This window comes from Mycena indigotica (assembly GCF_014461135.1).
Source record: "Mycena indigotica strain 171206Taipei chromosome Unknown Mind.scaff0005, whole genome shotgun sequence".
Lineage (NCBI taxonomy): Eukaryota > Fungi > Basidiomycota > Agaricomycetes > Agaricales > Mycenaceae > Mycena > Mycena indigotica.
In genome coordinates this window covers 5,416,188-5,443,687 of record NW_023503004.1, presented here as the reverse complement: position 1 = coordinate 5,443,687, position 27,500 = coordinate 5,416,188, and the positions used below count along the sequence as shown (strand labels likewise).

Below are 27,500 nucleotides of genomic sequence, written 5' to 3'. Positions count from 1 at the left end.
GACAACTTTGTTTTATAACTATCTGTGACATTCTCTGCTGATGATTGTATAATCAAATAGCAAAATTTTGCTTTTATGTTTGGAAATTTGTTATGTTTATCACTCTATGTGACACTATACATAAAACTGTATGACACCAGTGCTACTAGCTTCAGTGTCTATTGATAAAATTTCGTTTTTAAGACGCTGTGTAACATGTCATATGGCATGACTCTGGGGATTTGGTCTGGATGGCCTAAGTGATAGGTCACACACACAAAAGTTTACCCTACAGCTGAATTGAGCATTTCAGCCAAATAGTCACAGGTTACTGGCCTGCTGAATTGAATGAAATAGGTCAGTAGCGGCCAGTGTGCAGGTTTCCACTGATAGTAGTGTGTTATAGCTAAACATATGTTTTTGAGCACATATGTTCCTCAAATGTTTTAATTTATATTCAAATTTGGAAGTGTAAAGCCAAGCCGGTGTTATTATTCAAAAATCAGATCTACTGTTGAAAACTTTTTTAAGGGCCTTCTGGGACCCCCTTACTACATCGGGTAATATATTCCCATGGTTGCTATCACGTGACCTAATGATATGATCAAAAGTGGTGATAAAATTCATATTTTCAGTTAAATTCATCAGAATACTGTTACTTATTGTTGATATATAGGACTTGAGCCCTCACACAGTCATTAATAGGCCATCCAAGGCTATATGTCATCAATCAGCAATGATCAATTTATAACACCAGTCACACTGCACCATAAGGAAGGTGTTGACAGCCTTCCCAGAGGAAAGTAGTACTTAGGCATTCTGTATACCCACTGTATTTTCCACTGGCATGCTAAAATACTACAAATATGATGCAAAGTCAACCTCAAACCTACCGGGACCCCCCCCCCCAAACTTTTACATAGCAAAAGTTTTTTTCACCCTTCCTGGCCTCCTACCCCATGTCTGTGATAAGCATCTTGACACCCCTTGTGTAAAGCAAATGAATTGCCAATGCCTATGCCAAACATGCACACACATTCACACGGCATCTGCTTAATAGAAGAGCCATGTAACTGAAAATCTGTAAGATCCAATTGCCATCGGAAGCCTTTATTCTTGAACAATTTACCACTACCAGTTGTGCCCGAATTTCTCGGTGTGTGACAAATAGGCAAATGATGTCACACGAAAAATGATGTCACACGTGGCGTCACGCCGTGCGGCATAGACCGGTTAGCCTTCCGACTGCTTCCGACGTCCAGTCTAGACCTTCCGACGGTCGCGATATGTGCTGGAATCGACGAGCTCCTTGTCCGGGCTCTCTTATTTAAGCGGTCCAGCGCACTATGCTTCCTAAAGAATGCCTCCAGCACCAGTGTCACCAACCTTCTCCCTGCTATCCACATCCACCCCAGCCACCACCCCGAGCAGCGATTCCCAGGCAGCATCATCCGCTGCATATGGGTCCCAAAGCCTCGTCTTTTACAGTGCGTCATGGGCTATAAATCTAATGACTGACGGGACTCATACCTCCTTCCCAGTCTGCGCCATGGTGGGAATGCTGCTTATCTTGACTGTCGGCGTGGTCCTCTTTCGGCTCTTCGCCTACCGGCTGCTGTGGTTCCCCAGCATCGGAGACCTGTCAAGCAACCATCCCGACTTTAGCACCGCGGACCCTCCCCGGATTTTCGACGCCAAACAGGTCTTGCTCGACGAAAAGCGCGCGACGGACGGCCATTGGGACCACGTTATGGTGCGTACGCCTGTCGATACCAAATTCATCTTTCTTTGCTAAAGAGCCGCCCACCAGCCACTCTGGGCCTCATACGAAGCCGCTGCGCCAACTCAGGCTGCCGCGGCCCGGGCGCCTCACCGGCCTCCCAGCCCACTCTGCATTAAGGCTCAGAATTCCCCATCATCGCGCCATCTTGCCGTCGGCCTCCTCGTGACAATGCCCACGCCGACAGATTCAAGCTGGGAGCCTCCTTTGGAGCTTGCAGTGGCCGAAATCAATCTTCCGGTCGCTCGCCTGTCCGAGCTTCGTCGCTCGATGGACTCCGAGGTGTCTCACTCCGAGCCACAACTCCACGTTGGGGCCCCCTTGCACCTCTATCGGTAACATGCAAGTCTCCGAGGTCCGTTCGCTTCCTCCAAGTCCTTGTCTCATCTTACAAGCTTTTACGTTTACAGTGGTTGACACTTTGCTCCGTTGCCAAAGTTGTGCCACCAATAGTGACAACGGGATAAAGCAACTGATTGCCGCTGCACATTTCGTTTGCTACCTTATGATCCACGAAAATTGGTCTCTGCAGTTGTTACCCGCGATTCACGAATATGTAGTACTAGTACCAGTATGCAACATGCATAGCAAAATCAATGATACGGTACAAGCAAGTACCTAGCAATTAATCTCCACCAAAAGCGTAATGTGCCAAACCAAGAAGTGAGACGAAACCAAAGGGATGCAAGTAACCCAGCCAGTGCTCGCACTGGGCTTGCCCTCCACAGGAGGGCAACTATAAGTAGCGGTCGAGAAGTAACTGAAGCAATAAGTATAAGAACAACAAGCCCCGAGGCAATATATGAAGTGAATATTGTAAGGGAAGGCCGACGCGAAGACCTTCGGGAGAAAAGAATGTGATGGCAACAAGAGATGGCGGGCGATTCGTATTTGTCGTGGCAAGGCCCGCGTGGCGTAGCGACATTGGTGATAATAGCACAATAAGATTCTTTAGCAAGAGGTCAACGGGATGATAACGCAACACAAAAGAAGGAAACGCACACAAGTAAGATTTCACATGGTTGTTCTTTCAAGCGAATGCATAACCAGCCGGAGGCTGTTGATGGTGTTGGTGTTGTTGAGCATGAGCATAATAATACTGCGCTTGCACCGCACGATAGTACTCCGCATTCGTCAGCTCCTTCTCAGAGATGAGAGTGGGCGACGACGGATATTGGTAGTGGAGACTGTGTGCAGGAATCTCCGGCGACATTGACGCCTCACTGTCGTACCCTGTAGCGAGAGCGGAGGGTGGGGCACAGACAGCTCGGTAAAACTCCTCAAGATCGACCCCTTCTTCCTGTTTGACAACGACAGCTTCATGCTGTGGTCGAGAGTGCGCGTGAGCCGCGACAAGACCAGCAGCCATGTAGTCGTTAGCTCCAGAAGGGATGATTGGGGCAGTTTGGGGGTAGGGGGAGGTGACGGGGAGGTATCCCTGCGAAGGCGGAGAGGGGAGTCGGGGACGGTGATGAAAGTAGGGATATGAAGGGGAAGCAGGCAACGAATGCGAGCCAGAAGGATGGCAGTCGGCCGCGAAAGAGACGTCGGGAGCGTGACCTGAACCACGGGACGGAAGCTCGTACGGATCTCCTAAGCTGGACCACGATGATGACGAAGAAGAGCTCGCTGTGGATAAGCCAGGAGACGAAACGGAAGCACAGCTGACGTATGAGGGCGTGTACATTGGCGAGACGGGAGAAGGTACCGGCGAGTTTGGGTTGCCGTATCGTCTTCGACCGCGGGCATTAGCGGTTATGCTCGCGTTGACCCCGGAGAGCGTCCGCATCATGCGTTCATTTAGTTCCTGGTCCTCGGGGCCAGAGTGCACGGTCTATCGAATTGTCATAAGACAAAGCATAGGTAATCGGAGGACGAACCTGAGCATGCTGGCGCAAGTTATCGAGGCGAGAGAACTGTTTTTCGCAGTGACATGTAAAAGGCCGCTCTCCGGTATGTTTTCTGTCGTTCGACGTCAGCGTCTAGAGTAGTATGACAGGAGGAATGGTGATGAAACACTAACGCCACCGCTCAGGCAGTATGTATTGGATGCCAAACGAAAGAAAGGTGGAAAGGGGAGGAGCGGGACGGAAGGAAAAGAAACGAGACAGGGCTTCAAACGATGAGAGATGAATACACACCGTATATGTCTCGCCAGATGCTCGCTGCGGCTAAATACCATCCTACAGTCGCCATATCCAGTGCACTGGAAAGATTTGGCGTTTGTCGGGGCCGCACTGCGATACCGCTTTATACCCATGGATGGTGGCGACGATGAGGGTGCCGGAGTTGGAGCGTATTCGAAAGCTATAGCGGCAGGCGCAGGGGATGAGGAATACGAGTTGGATGTGAGTCCGCGCTGGCTCTGAGATGCGTAGTGTGGATGCATCGGTGCGCTTGCTTTCTGACGCAAGAAATCGGGTCGATCTTCGTCGAAGGGTTATAAAGCGGCGAGAGAAAGAGTGGAGAAGGGAAGGGAAGAGATTAGGCGAGTGGCGGCGTATTCGTAATGTGGAGATGGAGGGAAGGAAGGAAGGGAGAACGCAGAGGCGGGTGCCAAAAGGGGCGCCTCGCCCTTCGTCTTTTTCTCTATGTCATAAGCATCAGTCACGTCACGCTGGATGACATTTTCATCCGTTTTTGGCACAAGATCCACGTCCAAAAATTGGCCCGATATGCGTCGATCGTCCCACCATCTCGGGCCGCCCGCGTAAATAACGATCACTCCGGGGCGATTGATTGTTGTGTTGATTGTCGATGCTCACAATTTGACGCTCGGTTGACGGCCACCTGGTCATCGTCCTGAAACAGTTTGAGCATGACGCAGAATTATCCACGACCTCAACCGGACGTGGTTGCTGCTCGTTGAATACTTGTCCAATTTCTTCGGCATTTCCTTCCGAAGCCCAGGACTCTTGGCCCGTTCGATACTATCTTTAATTTGTTTGAAGATTATGTAACATGTTGAGCTTTAAGTTCCAGTTCCGTAGCCAGACCGTGACGCTGAGATGAGAAGGATCCACTTAAGATTAAATTTACTCGGAGGATAGATACAACTTCTTCGGGTGCCGATGGTTGAAAGGTTGGAAGTGTCAAGTACGGAAAACGCATCGGCTCCGGCACTACGGCAGAAAATGCCAAAGATGACCAGCCGTTCCACTGCCAGTGAAGTGAAACTGTGCAAATTATTAATATTTGGCCCCGAGGCCCTTCTAAAGTTCTAAAAAAATCCAATAAAAATCAACCGCTACCAAGAGTGCTACTTACGACTCAAAGCAGGATAAATTTGCGAGAGAGCCAATGAGAGGAGTAGTCCATTTCACGGCATAGTACTAATGCACCCCACGGTTCTATGCAGAACCACAGGATCATGGGGCACCGTCAGCCTGTTTAGTTGGAGTCAGTTCGCAGCAACTCCGAGAACTGAGCGGGACCGCCGGCGTTCCGTTTACTTACTCTCAACGCATAAGGCTATTTGGTCACAGTGGAAATCCCATGGAGGGCCTGACACCACTTGATTTGTAGGGTGGTAGACGGTGCTGAGTGCGGCCCACATCGCAGTCCCAATCGCAGTCTCAGGGAAGTAACTTCAACTTTGAACTTGAATGAACCAAGGCCTGGGGTGATTTCCGGGGAGTAGCACCGGTGTGTCATTCGTATCTGTCCCAAAATACTAGTAGCAGTCATCAGTGAATTGTCCCAAGGAAACGGAGCTAACGAGGGACCCGGTTCCACGGATGTGGAGAAGTGGTCTGGGAACTGTTCAATGCGACCTAAGCCTGCTGCCAGTGAGCAAGAAAAAACTTCAAAAGAGAACTTCGGTGAATCCTGAGGCCTCGTCATGTGTACATCAGAATTGACAACACACCCCAGCCCGTCACGGTGACTGTGTGTTACTAGTAGTTTAGCAAAGCCAAGTTCCAGACAAGACGAGCGAACCTTGGCCTGAGCCCCATATCAAGTTTCGAGACGAGAAATAATAGGGGGGAATGGGAAGGCAGCGTAGTTGGCTGTAGCATCGAATCTAAGTCGAGTAAGTGTCATCTAACAAGACGACCCCGTACCACGGAAGAGGTAAATGGAGATAGAACATTGGACTCGGCGGTAGTCACGCCGCATCCATGGGACCGGGACCCAGAAGCAGCGTTAATAAAGAAGCGTCAAGCGTTAGTTTGTCGACACCCCGAGGTTCCAAGACCGCGGGCAGATAAATTTGGGCTCGAATGCCTAAGAACGGCAAGTGACACGCTTAACAGGCCCGGACATGCCAGTGGGAAGAGGTCCTGGTTTCGGAATGTGCTTCCACCTGATGTCGAGACTCGATGCGTGGGTAAACATATGGCAAGCACCGTGTTTAACTCGGAAATGGGAGGAGGAGAAGGCTGAAGTCGGTGGACGTGAGAGGACAGCCTGCTAGGTATACCGAGCTGAAGTCGGCGACTCTGGCAGTGACGCAAAGATTTTCTGGCCTGTCGTCAGTGGCGAGTGAACATCGTGACCTGAGATACAAGGAGTCTAGAGTCGGCGCTCGCTCTGTCCTTCTCAGGCTGGATGAGAAAACTACCAGTGCAAAGGTCATGACTAAGAATGAGTGGCGCTCATCTTGCTTAGTGAGGCTCGTACCTGATTGCTCTTCCGTTGCAGGCGGCAGAATCAGGAACGTCGACTTCATGAAGAGCTAGAGAGCTGGAGAGAAGTAGACTTGGATGTGTGACGATGGTCCGGAGCAACTCCCTTAGAAACACGACACTCATCAATTTGATCAAAACTAAACCGGTGACGACCGACCCATTTCCGATTCCTGCCGCGCCATTCGGCCGAAGAATCCCGACTCTGCAGCGGCGAACGCTGACCGGTGCTTGTCCGATATAGGAATCACAGACGCATGGAAGTGTCACCACGAAACCTAAAATCTGATCGCAGCGCTGCTGGGACGTGATCATCGCCGGATGCCTTTTTCGACGCCATTTGATGTCCGCTTCTACGCGTCGACAGGTCTATTAGCAAAAACAGACCCCGAATAAGCTGAGCTCGCACACAGTTCGAACAGCTCTGGCTTACCACAGTCAATGGCGGTGTTTTCGAATTCAGCTCTTTCCATGCCGTTCGAGCGAAAGACGGAGCTCGTTTTCAACTTCCTTGCTGTTCGGCGCTGTAGTGCTACATACCCCATTCGGAGAGCCTTGTGCCATCCGTAAACGGAGGAATTCACGGCCCTCAATATGAAGCATTGGACAAACTTGGTTCCAGCGACGCGGAAGTTGTTAACCAGTGTCGCCAGTAATGAGTAGGCGATTGTAATACTCGTGATCATGTTGCCAGTCCTCTTGGAAGAGTCAGCCTGAGGCTACGCGGTGCTCGGGCAAAACCCGTGCCCGGCATTGCTTAGTTATGCAACTCTGGCATCCAAATGACGCTGTCGCCCCGGCTCGAAGAAACCGTTCAATTACTGCCTATGTCCGACTGGTCAGATCAGACAATTGAGGATGTAAAACGCTGACGGCGACGCGGGCAAGTCAAGGCTAAACCCGAACAGACTTCGAAGATGTCATTCCGAATCCTAGGTTGCCTGTCGATCACGACGATAATTGAGATCATAATTGAGATCGGTAAGAATATTGAAGCTTTCCAGCACAGCCATGCGGGGCATCATGGATGCGGATTCCTGACGTCGCAAGGACCACTGGAGGTACCGGCAGATAGGGCAAAAGAAGCCTCCCAGACAAAATTGAAAATTAATCACTCACCAGATGACGATGATCAGATATCTGCTGCACGTAGACGGATTCCATCCAACAAAGTTGAAGCGACCACGAATGAAGCTGCTGACAGAATTTCTCAAGGAATCGAATCGATGGACGGAGGAGTTGGGAATCCCGAGCGTGTTTCGGCAAGGTCGGACGATCACATATTTGAGCGTCTATTCGAAAGACAAATGCCCCACAGCGTCGTAGCCGCCAAACACCTCCAACACCTTCGCCCTGACTTTTTCCCTCCGCATCTTCGGCACGACGATCTTCAGGACACAACGTTTCGGGTCAGCCCACCCATTTTCATTCTGGGAAAGCAGCAAACCCAACGCCGACAAGCCCTCGTCCGAATGTTTCGGCGTCAACCCAGGGTCAAATACGATCGTCAGGCTTTCGAGCTTCACGGCTGTAGGCAGTTCCTTGAGCAGCATCGCTGCATCTTGTAGTGCCGATCCAGTGCTTGTGATGACAAGGTGCTTGAGCCGTGGATAGTGAGAGAGGACGTCCGGGATAGCGACATCATCATAAAGGAATGCGGGATTGACTGCGTGTTCTATGGAAAGTCAGTCAAGTACCCAAGCCCCTAGATATAAGAACGTACGAGCATCCAACGCCAGATTCGTCAACTTCGCCCGCGTCATTTGCAAGCATCGCCTGGTAGTCGCGTTTATTGTTTTCCCGAAAGAGAGGTCTTCGACAGAGACCAAGTCGAGAGGGGATTGCGCATGGAACATCCAATTCACGTCGTTATGGTGGGGGTTATCCTCCAAGTAAAGTTTACGCACGGTGACGCGACGCGCAGCCGCGGGCGGTGGCGTTTCCTTGTCGACGACGTTCCCGTAGACGACCGCAATGCTGCTGAGTTTTGAGGTATGTTGCGCGAGCAGACTGGTAGCGTCAGCTGCGGAGTGGAAAATGGGATAGATGAGGCCGACATGCTGGACGTTGGGAAGGGCGAGGAGCGCGGCACCCAGTGAGATGGATTTTTGCGTGATGGCGCCGCCTTTGCGCCGGTGGAACACGACCGCGCGAAGGTTTGGAAGGTCAACCGCCTCCAGCGGTCGCAATACAGCCTCCTCGAACGCGAGCCTGATCCTCCGAATGTAGCCAGCAATGGCGGTACTGTTTTTCAAGACTTCTGCAAGCCGCGCGCTTTTGGAAGCTTCATCGTCGTTGGCCATGGACGAAACATGGTCTATATCGAAAGTCCCGCGGTTGAGGATGACGTCTCTGAAGAGCAGTCGCTGGGCCGCCTGCGTGAAGGGGCGGGAAATGAGTGAGGAGGTGCGAAGGTCCCAGATGGAGGCGGAGAGAAACGGGGCAACCAGGTCACAGAGCTCCGGTACGGCGAAGACTGTGCTCGCTGGGGTCGCTCCGGGTGGGAGCATGGTGGTCGAAAAGCAAAAAGAGAGGGCCAGGCTTGGCGTCGGTCAAACGGGGTATCACTGCCAATCAGACGTGATCGTTCCGTCATACGTCATCCCTGACTACCAGGCACATCGGGGTTTTGGGGGGAAAAGGTGCTGGACCTTTTTGTGGGCCCAAGTAACAGGGTGCTAGCCTCGAATAACGCATTCTGCTAATGCTATGCGGGCGTATACGCCGAAGATCAGTGTCTTTCCGTTTATGGTAGCTAGATCAGTGAAATCAGTAAAATTTGATGGACGGTAGTTGTATTAGAACGCCTGGGGCAGTTCAAGGTTGTCCGTAAATTCCTTAAGTGTTTAAAAACCTAAGCAGCAGGCCACAACACCCACCAAGCCATGATTTTGGCCAAAAAAGCTTGAAAATTTTATTGGGTGTGACTCGATGGGGGGCTGGCTGAATTGCCCCAGACATTTTTGTAACATGTTGTAGCACCCGATGTCTCAGTCCCATGGCCGGGGGCACATACACGAGTCCGTTCCGAGTCTTAAAGCCGTCATGCTGTTCCCAGCCTTCTGGTTCCCCCTCTTCCCAAAGTTTGAGGACCTTCCCTTCTGTGGCCGATTCGGCCCATCGGATGGATGCTCCAAGGTCAGCATTGCGCAGATCGCGTGTTCTTTGAATAATCCCGCCGTTAGTAGTACGATGTCCTGGTTGTCCTCTTTCCCGGGTGTCATACCCGTGTCTTCGGGATAGCGCGTCGGCCCGACTGTTCGTTTTCCCCGGCTTATGTAGCAAGGAGAAATGATACTCGCTTAGTTCAAGCGACCATCGTGCTTGTCGCCGATTCAACTTCTTGGCTGTCATGAAGTACTCCAGGTTCTTGTGATCAGAAGGCTTTTCTCCCCCGTTTTGGAGGTAGTGATGCCACTTGGTGAGGGCCTGCATTATCACAAGCATTTCTTTGTCATGGATGTCGTAGTTGCGCTCGGTGTCATTCATGGCCTGAGAGAGAAATGTGATCGGCACCCACTTCCCCTCCCGTTCTTGCGAAAGGACGGCCCGGTGGCGAAGTCGGAGGAGTCCGCTTCGACCCGCCACGCCCCGTGATCCGTAGGGAAGTGTAGAACCGGTTCGTCGGTGACACAGTCTATCAGCGTTTGGAAGGCCTCTTCCTTCTCTGGTCCCCATTTCCATGGGCTGTCCTTTCGGGTCAATCGGGTGAGTGGTTTGGCGTATGCGCCGAAGTCCTTGATGAATCGCCGGTAGAAGTTGAGGAACCCCAGGAAACTTTGAACCTCCCGCAGGTTGCGAGGTCGAGGCCATTCACGCACGCCCGCGACCTTTACCGGGCGTCACTGTTCCCGGTGTCCGTGATGGCAAACGTGAGAATTTCGGAGTGATCCTGAATAGTGACCCGCAGGTGGGTGACATGGGTGATCGCCCCGTCGGCGTTTATCGTCCCGTCAGCGTTGTATACCGGAACGGGATGCGGCAGGGCTTCGAGTTCCAGTTGGGAGTCCTCCGCGAATCGTTTATGCATGAACTCGGAGGTGGCTCCACTGTCAAGGAGAGCGTCGATCAAGTATCCCCAAAGGTCGTTGACCCCTTGGAGGGTGACAGCCACCCGGGTGGCCGTGGTGCCTTCACTTTTCCGAAAGGGAGGCGCATCTTGTAACTATCGCAGGGCTTCGGCCACATCAGGGGTGTACCCTGTCCATATGAACGCTTCTAGTTCGGGCCCGTCCTCTGCTCGTCGGGCCGGGTGGATCCACTGTTGTAGTTTCGAGCGGGCCTTTTCGGGCTGGTCTTCAATCTGAGCAACGAGCCTTTCGGCACTGGCTGTGGGCCAGTTCTTCCAAGCGGGTCTTGGGGTATCTCGTCTGACCTTGTGCAGGCTTCTCTTGCGGGGGAAAATGGTGGGTTGCGGAATTTTTCGTTCAGAGTTGGTTTCTACGTCTCGTCCCATGTATCTCTGGATTGGCAACACGGAATATTGATTATGCGGGTTGTAACTAGAGACACTTGTGGTATACGTTGGCGAGGGCGTAGGCTTCACTTGCGACAATCCCCAAAATCCGTTTTATCCATGTTATCTTTGATAAACTCCGAAAAGATGGCACGAATCTGGTTGGCCGATGCGGCCCGGTTTGGGCACATTCGGCTGATCAGCTGGAACACCTGGTGCAATGCGCAACATCTTGGTTATAACCCAAAAGTGCAATGCACAACATATGGGATCTAACCCAGTCTCCTGCAACGTAAGAATTATTTTATTTCATTTTTATCTCTTTTAACTGTTTTGGTGTCTTATATTATATATATAGTGATGGGATCAATGTTCCTTGTGTAATCTATTGTGTGTGGAACCATTTTTGTAAGAGATCACTGATTTTGATGACTGTGTGATCTTGCATCACTCCCACTTAATTTAATATTGATATTCTCTTTCTGCTCTATTAAGTCCATAATATTACATATCGAATCATCGGCCTGAAGAAAAGGTGATTTACCTTCTTATATATGACCTTATATTAGTCATATCATCTTCCCTTAATATAATATATCGAGATATAAGAATAGCCCCACATGTTGTGCATTGCACTTTTGGGCTATAACCCAGATGCTGCACATTGCACCAGCTGCGAGAGGTGGGCTGATGTGTCCTTCTTGTCCGCAATTGTAGCAGCGAGTGCTCTGGGCCGTGGCAGGGGCCTGGGCTCGGTCGATCTCCATAGGTGCGGGCCCCGTAGCGGGTCCAGCGACCGTGGTTGCCCTGTTTCCTCGGGGTGCGGCCACGGTCGGTCCGGTGGCGCCGATCACCGTGCTTTGGGCCCATCCGTTGAATGGGTTGCGGTTGCTGAACCCAGGGGCGGGTGCTATCGGGGGCGTTTTGGCCCGCGGGTGGTTGATCTTATGACTCTCATTGAAGATACGGTAGCGGCGGAGCGCGCCGTCTCAAAAAGCAATTTTTAATGAGGAGCCAATGTAACGTGCCGGAAATGCAAATGCCCAATTCAAGGTAGTTATTTATTATACAAAAATGTATCTTAAAGAATATTATTAATGTGGAACAATTTTTGATTGCCATCAGTAGTTTTTATGGATATGTCTAGCTATATCATTTGTCCTAATTAGGAGAAACATTGACACGGGCCTTCCCCACTATATACTGGGTCATCGGCTTGAAGAAAAGGAGTTAGCAGTTCTATATATAGTATTTTCTTTACCACATCAATCAATTTGATAAAGTTAACAATTATTCTGAGAGTATTTTATGAGTATTTCATACCCTATCCCAAGATTCCGCTCATGGTGGGTTTGTTCTATGGTTTAGATGTGATAGCGAAGTATATTTGGGTACCTGGGATGAGTCTTGCATATATATATGTATTGTAATCAATAGTGTCAGTGGTTACACAAGAAGCACTGGGCCGTTTCCAGAATTTTTCCCTGTGAAAAGTGAGGTAAAAAATTTGAAATTGAATAAATTTTTTCTAAGTCAAAATTTGAACTTTTTTTTTGCCAACTTTTGCCTGAAAAATATCAGAACAAAAACTTTATTACTAAGAAAATGTCTGACTATATACAGAGACAAAACTAGGATAAAAATTTCGAGTTTTTGCAGCTAGTTTTTGCCAAGAAAAAATTAGAAAAAAAAATCAAGGTTTTTTTCAAGATTTTTGCTCATCAAATGGCTTGCCCGAATTGACGCAGGAAGCAGCGAGGTGACCTTCCTGTGCTCCTATAGAACGATCTTGCACTTCATTCTCTATTTCCATATGCCCTTCTGCTTCGTTCAAATGGGTGTGCGTATTAGGACCATAATCCGATCGTGGTGGATTGGTTGGACCTGGTTCTACATGATTTTCATAGTCGATAACCTTCTTTAGGTCTGCCAGTTGATGATGGCAAAAGATTTGCCATCCATGACCTGGAATATATCGTAGAGTGCATCACGCAAGAGACCGTACAAACACATTAGTAGCTATAAGTAGGCACAAGACAGAAGGCACATACGTTGACATAGATCTTGGGGATGTGTGGTAACATACCCTGGGGTTTACCGCCCGCTTTCTTCCTTCGAGGGGTGGCTTGTTTAGGGGACGCAGCTTGAGAAGCCAGTGAACACCGTCTCCATGCACTGGAGGCAAACTCCGCGGCATACAAGCCACGGCGTGTTCATGGCAGACTCGACGGCGGCTCGATAGCATGCATTACAGCAGCCCCCGAGCACAAAGAAGTATCTTTGGGTCTTTGGGCAGTCAGCCCTTTGACTGCTCAAAGAAATTTCTTTAAGCTTACCAGATGTCACAAACAACACCAATTCAGAGGATGCCAGTTGGCCAGTGAAGGCAAGCAAGAAGCACCGTGAAAAGATATCGTAAAGATGATGCAATTCGAAGACTGGGGTACAAGACGAAATCTACTCTACTTATATACACTACTACCATGTGTTTACCATGCCTAATACGAGAGGCAATGACGTCATACTTTAGCCATGCCTTTACGTGCTGTTTGCCTCATGTCCAACTCCACGCTGTCAATCAACATCAGCATCGACATCTGATGATCCAATCACCATCTTATCGTCCATCTTATCTCCTCCTTGTCTTATCTTATCAACCAGGGCCAAAATCAAAGGTTTAAAGGGCGAAGAAAAAGGGTTTTTGAACCCAGGGTTTGACATTACCCCCCCTTCAAGGTCGACGTCCTCGTCGACAGAGGGCATTAAAGCGCGTTCATCATCCACCCCCCCTTCAGCCTCCACAAAATGGCCAGTCTGATAATTAAACAGTTTCCGGGACGGATATGGGAGCTTCTCTTGCGTTGGCTTATAACGTTTGACCAGGTAATCCCAATGACCCTGGGCAAGGACAGGCACACTACGGGTCTTGACCACTGGGTTCTTCTGGTTGAACTCGTCTAACAATTCTTGAGAGTTCTCAAGCCTTTGCGCCGTCTCCCATGTATCCTCACTATGTGGGTATCCCTTCCACTTCACCAGATACTGCCAACCACGACCGCGCTTCCGCTTCTTCATGATCTCCTCAACCTCCCACTCCTCGTGATCATCCACAATGTCCGGTGGCGGCCTTTCTTCTCGCCGGTGGGGTGGTGGCTCGTGGTAGGGTGTCAGCTCTGTCTCATTGTAGACTGGATGAGCCTGACTAGAACCTGGCATCTTGAGTTCGTATGCCGAAGGTCCAACCTTTGCCTCCACTTTGAATGGTCCCACACGTCGATCATTGAGCTTCTCGGATGGTCGATTCTGTTGCACTTTTGACCCTTCAACGTACACCTTGTCTCCGACTTTGAACTCAGGTGCTGGTACACGTTTCTGGTCATAGTACTTCTTCATCCGCTCTTGGGCCTTCTTAATTGCCACCGTTGCATCCTCACGCACGCGCTGCATCTTTTTCGCGAATTCTTCTGCTGCCTCAACCTTAGAGTCATATGGTCCTTCGACGCCTTTCCAGGGATGGTACCCATGATCTAGGAAGAATGGCGAGACCTTGGTCGAAGCATGAGCTTTGTCGTTATAGGCGAATTCGCCAACGGTAACCATTCCGACCAGTCTGATTGGTGGTGGTTGACATAGATGCGGAGATAGTGTTCAATCTCTTTGTTCATCCGCTCTGTCTGACCGTCGGTTTGAGGATGGTATGCCGTGCTTGGGTTCATCTCTGTTCCCAGCAGCCGATTAAGCTCACGCATGAAGTCGGATACATAACGGGGGTCTCGGTCTGAGATTATCTTCCGAGGAACCCCGTGATATCGCACAATCCGATCGCGCGTGTCAAGCGTGCGATTCCCTCGCTGTTGATCTTGATGCTCACAGGCTCGATATGGATCCGTTTGGTAAACAAGTCGACCCAGACTTGGATAGCTGTAAAGCCATTACTTTCTGGTAGTGGGCCGATCAAGTCCATTGACACTGTCTCCCATGGTCCATTGGGGACACTATGGGGTTTCAGGAATCCATGAGTTCGTTGTCTCCATCGAGTCCTTTGGCACGCATCGCAGGTTCGGATATACTCTTTGATTTGGTTACCCATTCTGGGCCACCAATATTTGCGTTCAATGAGTTCTTGAGTCCGATATTCTCCTGGATGTCCAACAAGCGGGGTATCATGATGCAAGCGAATGATCCGTTCACGAAGAGTATCATCTCGGGGCACATAGATCTTATCTCGGTAAAGGATTAGATCACCATCTCTTCGCCAATCAGGCAGCGACTTTTCAAGGGCCAGTTTGACACTGGTATCTAATCTTCTAGTCGTTTTGATCTGACTAAGAAGATCATCTTCTGGTCCCTCGAAGTGTACTTGAGTCGCCCTGAATAATTCTGGCTTTAGGAGAATGACGTCCTTGTTATCATCCTTTCCTTGATCATGATCGGCCCGTCGAGATAGCAGGTCAGCCTTCCGATTAAGCGCTCCGGGACGATGGTGCAGTGTGAAGTCATATTGTGACAACTCAGTGACCCATCGGGCTTGTCGGCGATTCAGCTTCTGGGGCTTCTTGAAATATTCGAGATTTTGATAATCAGTGAAGATCTCGAACGTCTCCTTAGCACCCATGAGGATGGCACGATATTCTTCCAGCGCGAACATGATGGCGAGCATTTCTTTGTCATAGATTTCGTAGTTTCGCTCTGTCTCCGTCAGGCTATGTGACAAGAACCCAACGGGACGCCATACACCATTCTGTTCTTGACTAAGAATGGCTCCAATTGCGCCTTCAGAAGCATCAGCCTCAAGACGGAATTTTCCATCGTCCGTTGGCAGTGCCAATACTGCATCCTCAGCTATTCGCGACTTCAGTCCATCGAAGGCTTGTTGCTGTTCTGGTCCCCAAGTCCAACCGCCTTTGCCAGTGAGCTTGGTCAAAGGTCGAGCCACTTCGCTGTAGCCTCGAATAAATCGGTGGTAGAAGTTGGTGAACCCTAGGAAAGCTTGCACATGCTTTACTGTTCTGGGCTGCGGCCATTCCATGACACCTTTGATCTTCACGGGATCCATTTTCATTGAGTTGTGCGAGATAATCACTCCCAGATACTCAATCTCAGTGCGTTCAAATTCACACTTTTCGGGTTTGAGATAGAGTTTGTGCTTCTGGAGAACCTCAAGCACCTGGCGGACAATCTTCCAATGCTCCTCCAGTGAATCCGTAAAGATAAGAATATCGTCAAGATAGACGACAACGTGTCCTTCATTGATCAGATCACGTAAGATGTCATTCATCATTGTTTGGAATGTTGCCGGTGAATTGGTAAGCCCAAAGAACATGACTAAGGGTTCGAACAGTCCTCGGTTGGTTCGGAAAGCTGCCTTCCACTCGTCGCCCTCCTTGATGCGCACATTATTATAACCCCAACGAATGTCAAGCTTTGTGAAGTATCGGGCACCTTGGAGCTTATTGACAAGCTCAGAGATCAAGGGCAGAGGATAACGGTTTTTAATCGTCATCTCGTTCAACTTCCGATAATCTTGCACAGGTCGAAGAGAGCCATCTTTTTTCTTGACAAAGAAGAAGGCGGACGCCATCGGTGACTTTGATGGTTGGATGCGTCCGCTCTTTAGGTTTTCTTCCAGGAAATTGTCAAGCTCTCTTTGTTCATCACGAGACAGAGGATAGATTTTGCAATCTACAGCCTTAGAGTCTGGCTTAAGTTCGATCGCATGATCCCATGGACGACGTTCAGGTAGAGAGTCAAATGATTCTTTAGCGAACACTTTGACAAACTCTCGATACTGATTGGGAATCTTCTCCTCGGTCATTCGTTCTTTGTTTCGACCAGCTTCTTCTGCCATTCGCTGTGCTTGGGTCTCCTTCAGTCGGAGATCAACTGCTGGACCAAAGTCCACGAGCAAGATTGACTCTCCTTCTTCCAGATCAGGGTCGGCTTGGAACTCTTCATCACGAGCATTGCATTCAACAGGGCAGCGAGAAAACTTGATCTTTTGGGAACGCCAGTCAATTTCAGGGTTATGTTTGAGAAGCCAATCATATCCAATGAAGACACGGGCTTTACCCAGTCCAGTGACAAGGAAGCGTTGCATTTCCCAATGATCTCCAACACCCATGCGTAGTTCGACATAGTGTGTTATTTTGCCATGAGTGTTCTCGGTGCCGTCTGCATTGCGGGGCGATAATATGAGAGTCCAGCTCTTTCAACTCAAATCCTTCAGCTTGGGCATATGCTCGGTCAATGCAGGTCGTTGTGCAACCATTGTCAAGCAAAGCCTTTATTGCGCGAACCTTGCCAGTCTCGGGAACCATAAGAGTTATTGGGACCAACATCTCATAGCGTTTACGTTCCCGTTGAAAGTCTTTCAGTTCCTGACTAAGACGATCTGGCTTGGTTCTAGCTTGTCGTGCAGCAGCCTCTTGCATTCGGATAGAGTCTCGAACCCTAGTGTGCGCTGGGACTGGAGGTACAGTCACGTCAGCCTCCGCCTCCTCACTTCCTCTCTCAGTCTTTGTTGATGCGGTTTTTCTCCGCAGGCCTTTTTGAAGTCACTCCACCATGCTTCTTTGTCAACACGTTTTTGTTCCTTTAAATTACGTAACCGAGTTTGATTCTGCAGAACACTAATACGACGAGAGTTGTAAAGGAAATCATGTATGTCCTTGCGTAGAGAGTCTGAGTCGGTACCATAGAAGGAGTCCGTGGGAAGCATATCAGGAGTCGCGGTTAAATTACTGAGTATCGTGAATCGTCCATATTTCGTATCGGTATCAGATCGCTCCGTCTCCTTGGCCAGGGAGAGGAGCGCTTTAAAACCCGCCTCGCGCAACTTCTGGATCAACTGCGCCAACGTGCCGTCGAACTTGTCACCCTCATCAACCTGAGCCATCAAGGCCCTGACGCTGAGTTTCTTCTGAGGGGGGTCCGGGCAGTTGCGACTAATGTGGCCAATTTTGCCACAGTTAAAGCAGCGCAGAGGTTTCCACTTCTGTCGAGCGCGGTCGACGTCCATGGCATCGGGATCTTTGGCAGGCGCAGCAACTTGTGGTACTGAGGCACGTGGGGCGGCAGGCGGACTACGTTGGAACTGGGGAATGAATCCAAACGTCTGTCCGCGGCGACCCAAACGCAGCCTGTTCCGAGACAAGTTCGCGTCGATCTGCATCAGACGCTCTTTCCATTCCAGATAGGTCTTGGGCAGGGCAGTGCCTCCCACGTAGATAGGACCAGTGATCTCCGTATTGACCAACTCCTCAAGAAGCTGGATCAGGAACGCATCATATGCACAAGGCTTGGCATTGGGACTATAGCCTGCCTGTTCTGCCAGCAGTTCGAATGACTGGAAGAAGTCGGTCAGCGACATCTTATTTTGACGAGTGGTCGTCAGCTTCAGATGCGCTGCCTGTGCGATGTTCGTGTCCTTGAATGAGAGTTCCAGCTCTGTGATGAGATCGTCGAATGTATAGGTGGCCGCAAGCACACCATTCTTAAGGGTTCGCTTTTTCCAATTGCGCACCCAGTCAGCTGCTGTACATGCGGAAGCATCTGCAGATCGAAGGTACGAGATCAAGAACCAAATTCGTTTATGATCCGTATCGAGCGCATCAGCGTAAGCCGCAATATAAGTTGTGACGGAATCGTAGAAATTTTCCCAAAGCGATTTCTCGCCAGAGAAGAGAGGAGGGGGGTTCGCAAGTACGACGCGAGACATGTTGGTTGGTGGTTGGGGTGCGGGTGCAGGTGTGGGTTGGGGTACAGTTGCGGGGGTAGGAGCAATGGCAAGAGTAGCCAGAGCGGAGATTGGGGAAGGAGGAAGAGAGTCAAGGTAAAAGTGGTTGAATGGAGAGGGGATAGGGGAGAGAGAGCGGGGTGTAGAATTTCTTGAAGACTCCTCAGAAGGAGCCCCTGACGAGAGGTCAGGGATCAAAGCGCGGGCGCCACAGAGGATGGACCGGAGAGTCCGTTGTCGGGGGTCCAAGAGACCTGTTGCGTGAGAGGAATCCACCGGGGCCTTCTACGACACACCCCGCTGGACGAACTAGGGTTCTCCGAAGATTGCCCCTGCGCTCCTTGTAGCAGCTATGACTCTACGAAAGCACCTGGGTTGGGCCAGACGTCTCTCTTGCAAGTACGGCGCGTGTCCTCTCGAGGTGGGTCCCTTGGATTGTCGTCTCCGAGTGTACCTAGCCAAGAAGAAAAGAACCTAGAGCAAAAGGACCTAGAGCAACGACCTAGAGCAGAAGGGGAGAGGGCGTGGGAAAAAGGTGTGGGAAATTTGGCGATAGTAACGGGGTAGGGGGAGGGGTTTGGGTAGGTGGTAGGAGGTAGGAAGGTACGAGGGTAGGAGGGTAGTCTTCGAATTATGTCACAAACAACACCAATTCAGAGGATGCCAGTTGGCCAGTGAAGGCAAGCAAGAAGCACCGTGAAAAGATATCGTAAAGATGATGCAATTCGAAGACTGGGGTACAAGACGAAATCTACTCTACTTATATACACTACTACCATGTGTTTACCATGCCTAATACGAGAGGCAATGACGTCATACTTTAGCCATGCCTTTACGTGCTGTTTGCCTCATGTCCAACTCCACGCTGTCAATCAACATCAGCATCGACATCTGATGATCCAATCACCATCTTATCGTCCATCTTATCTCCTCCTTGTCTTATCTTATCAACCAGGGCCAAAATAAAAGGTTTAAAGGGCGAAGAAAAAGGGTTTTTGAACCCAGGGTTTGACACCAGAGCTGCCATCACACCACCATGTAGCATGCCATGGCTGGCATGCCATGGGATTTGCCCCCAGTGCCATGACTTTGGTTAACTGTTCGATATCCACCTCGCACTCAAATGCGCTTGCGAAGGTTGGTGCAGTAGTCTCGGCAAGCTTGCATACAGGAGTTTCCCCTTCATCCTCACTTGACTTGGGACTGGAATTCAAGTTGTTGTTGTTGGACACAAATGGAAGCTTCACGAAAGGGGTGGTGGGGTTCTTGAAATGTTGGAGACTATCACGAGTTCCACGATGGAAGCCAGGTTTCCGAGTTGCATTAGCTTGCGCCCGTTTGAGCAAGGAGCTTGATGAGTTCAGTTTCTCTCTCCATCTGGAACTGGGTTAAAGAGAGAGAACAAAAACCACTTATCACTCACCTGTGCATTGTCTCGCTCTTTTTTTCTGCTTTTTTTCTTGGCAGCTTGCTCTTCTTCTCTACTCTTTTTCGCTGCTGCTTGCTTTTCCTCCATAATTTTTGCTTGCATAGCCAACTTTGCATCGGCATCAGCAGTCAGTTTCACTGTGAGCTCATTCATCTCCAGCTCATGTCACTCGAACTACAATTGGTTAGAAATTACATACGTGAGAATGACAAACACTTACAGTTTCCTCCCATTAGGCCTCCTGCGCTTCGTGCTGCCCCTTAAGAGTCCCAAATGCCTCATTTCTAGCAGATGAGTATTTTGTGTAGCATTGACACCCTGAAGGTGGGAGACCTCTGTAAGGGCAACCCTGGAGACTCCGACGAAAGCCTAGCAGGGGAGGATCCAAAGCGTGAATAAAAGCTACGGAAATACACGGAGGGACCGACCTAGCAGGGGAGGATCCAAAGAGAAGAAACTCTAAGGGTCCGCCTGCTAGGGCGCCAACTATATACTGGTTGTCCGTAACTGCCGACGTAGAGCGCAAAAGGCCTAAGCGGTGTGGCAGGCTCTGTCCCAAGGTGATCGTTGGGAGGGTCTTGACGGATCGGTGATTGTGCGGGCGAAGGAGGCCGTGGACGATGGTTGGGGTGGGTCGGAGCGTCCGAGGGGGCGCCGGTCGGATATGCCTCGGATGCGCTCGGACGGTCCGAAGGAGGGCTGAAGCAGGGGTTCCCCTGACAACCTCACTGGCTAATACCTCGGCCTTGCCACGATACTCCGCAGCCTGTTGACGAAGTATGGACTGGTGGGTTTTTGTGTACTCGCTATGCTTGAGGCCCGCATTTAGTTCCTGTGGACATTAAGCTGAGCGAGCTTGAATAGCAACGAGAAAGCAACCTTGGAACAGGGAACGTTGGCCCGAATCTTGGGCGTCTCCGACTCTTCGATTCGACTTCTTTTCGCGCTTCGAACACCGCCGACTGGAGGATTCAAGCTGTTGTCCAACTGGACAAGCTGTTCGGTGAATGGATTAGTGTTCAGCGGCGCATTTACCAGCAGTTTAGTGGCCAGCGTTTGGGACGGTGGCACAGTAAACGCAAAGAAGGGATTTTACGACCCCAATGGAGTGTGCTGCCCAAGTTGATTAGAAAGCTGGGATGTGTTGTTGGGGCGCGAAGATTGAGGGGCAGGAGGGAGCAGATTCTCGTAAAACATTGACACCTCAGAGATCAGTGGTTGGTCGGCGGAGAAGGCAGGGTACAGGTGGTTCTGACGTGCAGAAGGGGGAGGAGTGCTTGCTGTGTCGACGTCCATCATGGTTGAGAGGATTATATGCGGCCAAACGTTGTTGTGGTGAAGGATTTTCAAGGCTTTCTTGTTTTGTTTCCAAAATGACAATGGCCATAGTAATCAGCGCATAGATAGTGGAAAGCTGGTGAGTTGGTGAGCTGTGGATTGTATGACATCCCAGAGCGGTGGCAAGACCAGAAAGCCTCCGCAGCATACGACACCTGACGGAACTGCTGGTGGGGGAGGAAGAAGAGGAAGAGTTTGATGAGCTTTCCACTATCTATGCGCTGATTACTATGGCCATTCGTACAATCCACAGCTCACCAACTCCCCCGCTCTCATCGTCATCTATGTTTCGTGCATGCTGGCTGAATTCTTTAGAAATTATTCATGTACCTAATCTACATATAATATATGGTGATATATAGAAGATCTGAATGAAAGGTTGGACGAGGAGAAGGCAAGTCGTCATCCACATGATCAGGCAGGATTGCCGCAGCTCATCTACCACTCACCTGCCGCTCACCTGTCGCTCACCTGCCACTCATCGGACGATCATCAGCAGACTAATTTTTTCCTGGAAAAAATCTGAAAAAAAATCTAAGAAAAAACTTCAAGTTTTTGATTGAGTTTTTGTTCAGAAAAAATGAGAAGAAAAACTTCTAATTTTTCTTCTTGTTTTTTTCCAGGAAAAAACTTTAAGTTTTTGATTGAGTTTTTGCTCAGAAAAAATGAGAAGAAAAACTTCTAATCTTTCTCCTTGTTTTTTTCCAGGAAAAAACTTAGAGTTTTTGCCTGTAAAAAATTAAGGACAAAACTGATCATTTGTGCAACAATTTTTTCCCAAGCAAAAATTCGAAACATTCCCCTAGCAAAAATCTTGAAAAAAACCTTGAATTTTTTTTTTCAATTTTTTCTTGGTAAAAACTAGCTGCAAAAACTCGAAATTTTTATCCTAGTTTTTTCTCTGTATATAGTTAGACATTTTTCTTAGTAATAATTAGGTAAAAAAAACTTCAAGTTTTTGTTCTGACATTTTTCGGGCAAAAGTTGGCAAAAAAAAAAGTTCAAATTTTGACTTGTAAAAAATTTATTCAAAAATTTCTAATTTTTTACCTAACTTTTCACAGGGAAAAATTCTGGAAACAGCCCAGTGAAGGTAGGGTTGAGATACTAGTATTAAAAGGAACATAACACTGGCTAAAACAAATTTTGAGCATAATCTAAGAAATTGGTATAGGCTGTTAAGGAACTTCACAGCAACCTTTACACAGCTTCAACTGATGCGATAGCTATACCAGATGCTGTGTAATGTTGTAATCAGTGTTGTTCATGCTCAATCTAGTATATCTATAGTTCTGCTACTTAGAGATGTAGAGACAGATCCTCAAGGGCGGTTGTTATTTATATCTGCCCTCCAGCTTTTGATAGGATACATTAGAGCCCCTGTAGTTCAGTATTGTCTGCTGAGACTGTGAGGCTATAAATCAATAGAATCATCTATATCCATATGCATATTGCCTACAAGGATGAACTGAGATCAGGATTATCCATCTAGTAGTCATATAGGTATCAGTCATTTGTTCCATGTATTAAGTAAAAAATACACTTTATTCTACATAAAATTAGTATACAATAACTCCTTAGTTTGCATGGGCCAAACTCCAAAGTCTGATCTGAAACACACTGGTCAACAATTATGTCTAAATAGCATATTGCACAGGAACATCTTTTGCCTGAATTGTATTTGGTGTCCAGATCTGTGATATTATGACTTTGTTTCTTTGTTCCATATCTGTGTTCTTTATTCGCATCATGAAAGCATCGCGTCACTCGGTATCATGCCTAGGACTTCTTACTTTTGGTCGGCTAATGGTCTAGAGGTATGATTCCTGCTTTGGGCACATCATCTGCAGGAGGCCCCCGGTTCGATCCCGGGTTAGCCCCTTTTTCCTCTCTGTCTTCACGTTGCCTTCCTTCAACTTCCCTTCTCCTCTGCCCTCCTTGCACGTTCCACCTCTGACGCTCCCTCTTTTATTTCATTTTCACTACAGATGCGGAATATATAAACTCCAGTTGATATCCGCAAAAAGCCCCCGCCGGTAATTCTCGCAAGGTTGATAGTGGTAACCCTAAAAGTAATCCCCGCGCAATGCAATAGAGCATACTAATGATCAGGAGCAACACATTGGCTGCACTGTCTGGCAAGACCTCGATCACATTTGCGCCGACGGTGACAAGCAATAGCGCGAGCGGCATTGCGATGATGATGATTGTGGAGGCGCGCCATAACCACATCTCGGCAACGGATGGAAAGGTTGTTGACCACGAGGCGCAGTGGATTGCGCCGAAGACAGCGCCACAGAGAAGCTGCCCGACAAATGTCAGGCTCCATGCTGTGTTCAGGCTCTGCGTGCCACTGTCTCTGGGGTCTGCGCACCAGAACGTAGGCACGAATGTGTTGGTAAGCGGATTGTAGTGACTGGGAACCTGATAGATGTTCGAGATGGGCGCCTCAAATCGTTTTTGCCAAGGGATAGAAGCGGGGTAGACATGGCGCGCGGGGGCTTGAGGATTGGGACTAAACATTGAGTCTGAGTCGGCTTCTGGAGAAGTCCGTAGTTGGATAGTGAGAGGGTCTTGCACATCGAGCGGCTTGTCTACCCACAGTAGCCACGTCAGTGCATTGATCGTGGCGAACGCAAGCGTCGCGACCTCGAGCTCCGTAAGTGGCAGGTGTTGTACGCCGCGGGCAAGACACTGCACGATGAACCACAGCCCCTGGCAAAAGGCAATACCCTTGGAGAATATGTCACCCTTGCTTTTGTCCCTGATGGCGGACTCTGGGACAGCACAAATTGCTTCCAGCACTCCAGGCAGATTGAGCTGGTTCTCCGTCACAATTGGATGGCCATCGACGTCAACGAAGCCGCCCATGACGAAAAAGAAGCCGTGCGCCAGCGATACACCGTTCACTGTGTGGCATCCCTGTCAGTCGAGTTGTGGAACCGGAATGGGAATACACACTTCGAGAGAATCTCCGCGCCATAAGGAGTTGCCTGCTCGCAAAACCAATGATGAGCTCCGGGGCGATGAGCGCGACAGCCATAAGCTTCATCCGTCGCACTAAAGGCTCACTTGCGTCGAATAGACGCCACCGAGTGCGGGACCAAAGGCTTGTGTCCTTCTCTGGATGGTGTAGGGAGGGTGGGGGCACATTGGGGTGGACTGAGACCCATATGCAGAGGAAGATCGTTATCAGGCAGCCCCAGACGATGTCAAAGAGCCGTCGGCAGTCGTTGAGATCGTTGCACACGTTCGAAGACACCGAACGCGGCGCAGTGGAGGGAAGAAGAAACATCATGCAGCAGCTTGACAGGCACTTCAAGCGGCCTGGAGGGATGTATGCGGTACATGACGTGAGAAAACTTAAAGAGAGGGTCACGTCGGGGTAACGCATCGGATCAACCCATTGGCTGTGAAAAGTTGAATCTGGACAGAGTAAACATTGTGGAACTGTATTCCATGACCCGTCCTCCCATTGCTTGCAATTATCTACATAAACAGGCATTTTCTTTTAGTCTTTTTTGAATCTTGAAAACACGTGTCAAGAATTAAGATCTACTTATTAGACTTTAATTTGACTTGTGGTATGAACGTCGATAAAATCCGATAAAACACTCTCAGTGTTGAGCTATTTGCCTTGCAATACTAGTAACAACAACTGTTTCGCCACAGAGTCCCATGGCTGATGATGAGGACCATCGCAATGGGCATCCGTCACCGGATCTGCCGGAGAACGATCACGTCATCTCCGAGTCAAAAAAAGCTGCTGGCACATCGCGACAACCCTTGCTGCACGACAGCGATGAGCAGCGCGACAGAGGCGACGCCGCTGCTTGTGGCGCCGACAGCGAAGCCCCGCGACTGGTTCAGCGCTTACCACCGCATCCTGCTCGCGACGCTCTTGCTCTCGACGACATTTTGGTTTGTAAGTCCGCTGTGCGTGTTTGTGCACAAGTACCCGCGGCTAACTGGTACATAGACCTCCACGCCGGTCATCTATGTATTCCGTGTCTTCAGCTGCCAAGAGTACTACGCCGACCCGTCACACCCGCCGTACGAAGGAACCGGTGACGCCTGTGCCTTGCCTGCTATTGAGGCGACAACATCCAGCGATATCGGTATCATGGGGCTATTTACCTCGGTCAGCTATCTTGCCGTCACCGCAGATTTCAAAGTGACCTCGTACAGATTAGTGGAACCCTCAATCTGCTTTTGACGACGTGGCAAATCCGGCATTGGGGGCTCCGGTCAGCACTCATCCAGCAGACGCTCTGGCCCGCATTCAGAAACCTCTGCCAGATATATGCGAGTATGTCCATGTTGCTGTCAGCGCAGTATCACTCACTCCTGACCAGCGTTTGTCGGGGGGAGGACGGCGATAACCATAATCCAGACAACACAGATGATCACGATACTTGGTGGGGGACTGGGGTACAACCTCGCGGTCAACTCGTATATCACGGAGGTCGTCGAGGCAGAGGGGCGCACAGCAGCGTTCGGGGTATTGGCGGGTATGAACATGCTGGGAACGGCCATCGGTGTGTCATTACCAGTTCTCGTTCTGTATCATGACTGATAGACCAAAGGCTTCATTGGGGGTGGGCTTGCTGGCTCCCTCATCAACATAACGGCCCCATTCCAGATCACATTCTGCCTCCTCGTTGGAAGCACAGTATTCACCCGCCTAATGCTCCCATATGTGGCGCCGACCACACAGTCGGATGCAAAGACGCCGTCTAAGGGGATTCTATCCTCGTTCTCTGCACTGCTCGTTTTCCGTCCCGTGGCCTATTTCACGCCAACGGGCACGAAGAAGTGGTACTACGGCCTCACGCTACTTGCGTTTGGCACATTTGCCGGTGCATTGGCGACATCTTACGTCGTAAGTCCCCACAATATCTAACCTCCCGTCTGACCTTTTTCAGCCGCTCATGCTCCAGCTGACTGCCACAAACCGCTACGACTATGGGACCGCAGAGAACGGCTACCTGTGTGTTCCCGTTCTTTCTTCTTTTGTTTCTGCCGGTTCTAATGCACTAGCAGCATGGCCTCGCTGTCTCTCTCCCGCGCCTTGTTCCTCACGTTCGCATTTCCCAAAATAATCAGTAGTGGTCGAAAATGGTATTCCTCGACCAACGACACCAAAACACCGCCCTCACCTGTTGCTCCGCTGAACGAGCCAGAGATGGCTATACCCGCTACTTTGGAGGGCGGGGATGCACCACTTGTAGACGATGCCGCGGCGCATGTCGCGCCAGGCCCGACAGACCAGATACATGGCAGCAGATTCGACCTGGTCTTCCTCCAGTGGTCGTACGTGTCAGTTCCGTGTTGTCCTTGTTTTCTTGAATTCATTTAGGATGGTTGTGGATGCGGTGCTGACCGCGCTTGTCGCGTTGACGTCCCGCGCATGGCACATCAACCTCGCCGCCGTGGTTCTCCCCCTTGCAAGCGGGACCGCCCCCGCGTGTAAAGGCGTGCTGATGGACATGTTACCGACCGACTCCGCGTCGGATGCGGAGGCCCTTGACGAAGGGACAGCGAAGGCTCGTGCTGCTGCCAGGCGGGCAGACGCGCTCGCGGGCATTTCCATCATCGAGGTACGGTCCTCCCCCTTTCTTAAGACAGGCGGTGTAACGGTGCTTGTAGACATTCTCGTGGATCTCGACGGTGGCGATATTTGGCCAGCTTTTTGCCGTCCTGTCGGCGATGGGCAGGCCAAACCTGGTGTTTTTCTGCAACTCGGGGCTGGCGGTGTTCGCAGCAGTGGTGCTGTTTGCAGTGCGCTTTCCGCCGGGGCGGAAGTAGTCTGTATCTTCTCAAAATGTTCTGTGTAGGGACCCACTACCTTGCTGTTATAATTACGGTGACTTATGTTTAAGCTTGAAAAGCGATCGTTCACTGCTTAGTGCTGGTGTTGCAGGCAAGGGAAAGTTATTTTTGGACAACTTCCTACTTTCCTTTGCCATTCATATCATCCAAACTCCAGCGCGTTTGTAGTGTTCGTCTGACTTTGCCTGTGATTTCCACTCCACTGATCCTGGCAGAAGCTAAGAATCCAGGCTAGATACTGGTGTTGTTGGTAGCCAAAAGAAGAAAAAATAAATTCCCACCAAGGAAAGAGAAAAAAGAGAAAAAAGAGAGCTTACCTATGG

General features: G+C 49.8%; 5 protein-coding genes across 5 annotated transcripts; 2 read left to right on the top strand and 3 right to left on the bottom strand.

Moving 5' to 3' along the window:
• Positions 1 to 1,339: 1,339 nt before the first annotated feature.
• Positions 1,340 to 2,098, top strand: MIND_00652200 (uncharacterized protein; the record flags this gene model as incomplete). The annotated part of the gene is made up of 3 exons (XM_037363252.1): positions 1,340 to 1,466; positions 1,521 to 1,732; positions 1,790 to 2,098. 3 exons carry the CDS (start codon positions 1,340 to 1,342, stop codon positions 2,096 to 2,098), a joined length of 648 nt encoding a protein of 215 aa, XP_037221173.1.
• A 691-nt stretch (positions 2,099 to 2,789) lies between these two features.
• On the bottom strand, positions 2,790 to 4,148 carry MIND_00652100 (uncharacterized protein; the record flags this gene model as incomplete). The annotated part of the gene is made up of 3 exons (XM_037363251.1): positions 2,790 to 3,593; positions 3,640 to 3,721; positions 3,901 to 4,148. The coding sequence occupies 3 exons, from the start codon at positions 4,146 to 4,148 to the stop codon at positions 2,790 to 2,792; spliced, it is 1,134 nt and encodes a 377-aa protein (XP_037221172.1).
• A 3,531-nt stretch (positions 4,149 to 7,679) lies between these two features.
• On the bottom strand, positions 7,680 to 8,915 carry MIND_00652000 (uncharacterized protein; the record flags this gene model as incomplete). The annotated part of the gene is made up of 2 exons (XM_037363250.1): positions 8,111 to 8,915; positions 7,680 to 8,062 (listed from the first exon to the last, which is right to left on the bottom strand). The coding sequence occupies exons 1-2, from the start codon at positions 8,895 to 8,897 to the stop codon at positions 7,680 to 7,682; spliced, it is 1,170 nt and encodes a 389-aa protein (XP_037221171.1). The 5' UTR covers positions 8,898 to 8,915.
• Positions 8,916 to 23,313: 14,398 nt separating this feature from the next.
• On the bottom strand, positions 23,314 to 24,682 carry MIND_00651900 (uncharacterized protein; the record flags this gene model as incomplete). Its single annotated transcript, XM_037363249.1, has 2 exons — positions 24,307 to 24,682; positions 23,314 to 24,254 (listed from the first exon to the last, which is right to left on the bottom strand). The coding sequence occupies exons 1-2, from the start codon at positions 24,641 to 24,643 to the stop codon at positions 23,314 to 23,316; spliced, it is 1,278 nt and encodes a 425-aa protein (XP_037221170.1). The 5' UTR covers positions 24,644 to 24,682.
• A 441-nt stretch (positions 24,683 to 25,123) lies between these two features.
• Positions 25,124 to 27,153, top strand: MIND_00651800 (uncharacterized protein; the record flags this gene model as incomplete). Its single annotated transcript, XM_037363248.1, has 9 exons — positions 25,124 to 25,270; positions 25,325 to 25,486; positions 25,534 to 25,654; positions 25,701 to 25,883; positions 25,932 to 26,227; positions 26,271 to 26,335; positions 26,389 to 26,658; positions 26,705 to 26,945; positions 26,995 to 27,153. The coding sequence occupies exons 1-9, from the start codon at positions 25,148 to 25,150 to the stop codon at positions 27,151 to 27,153; spliced, it is 1,620 nt and encodes a 539-aa protein (XP_037221169.1). The 5' UTR covers positions 25,124 to 25,147.
• Positions 27,154 to 27,500: the final 347 nt, after the last annotated feature.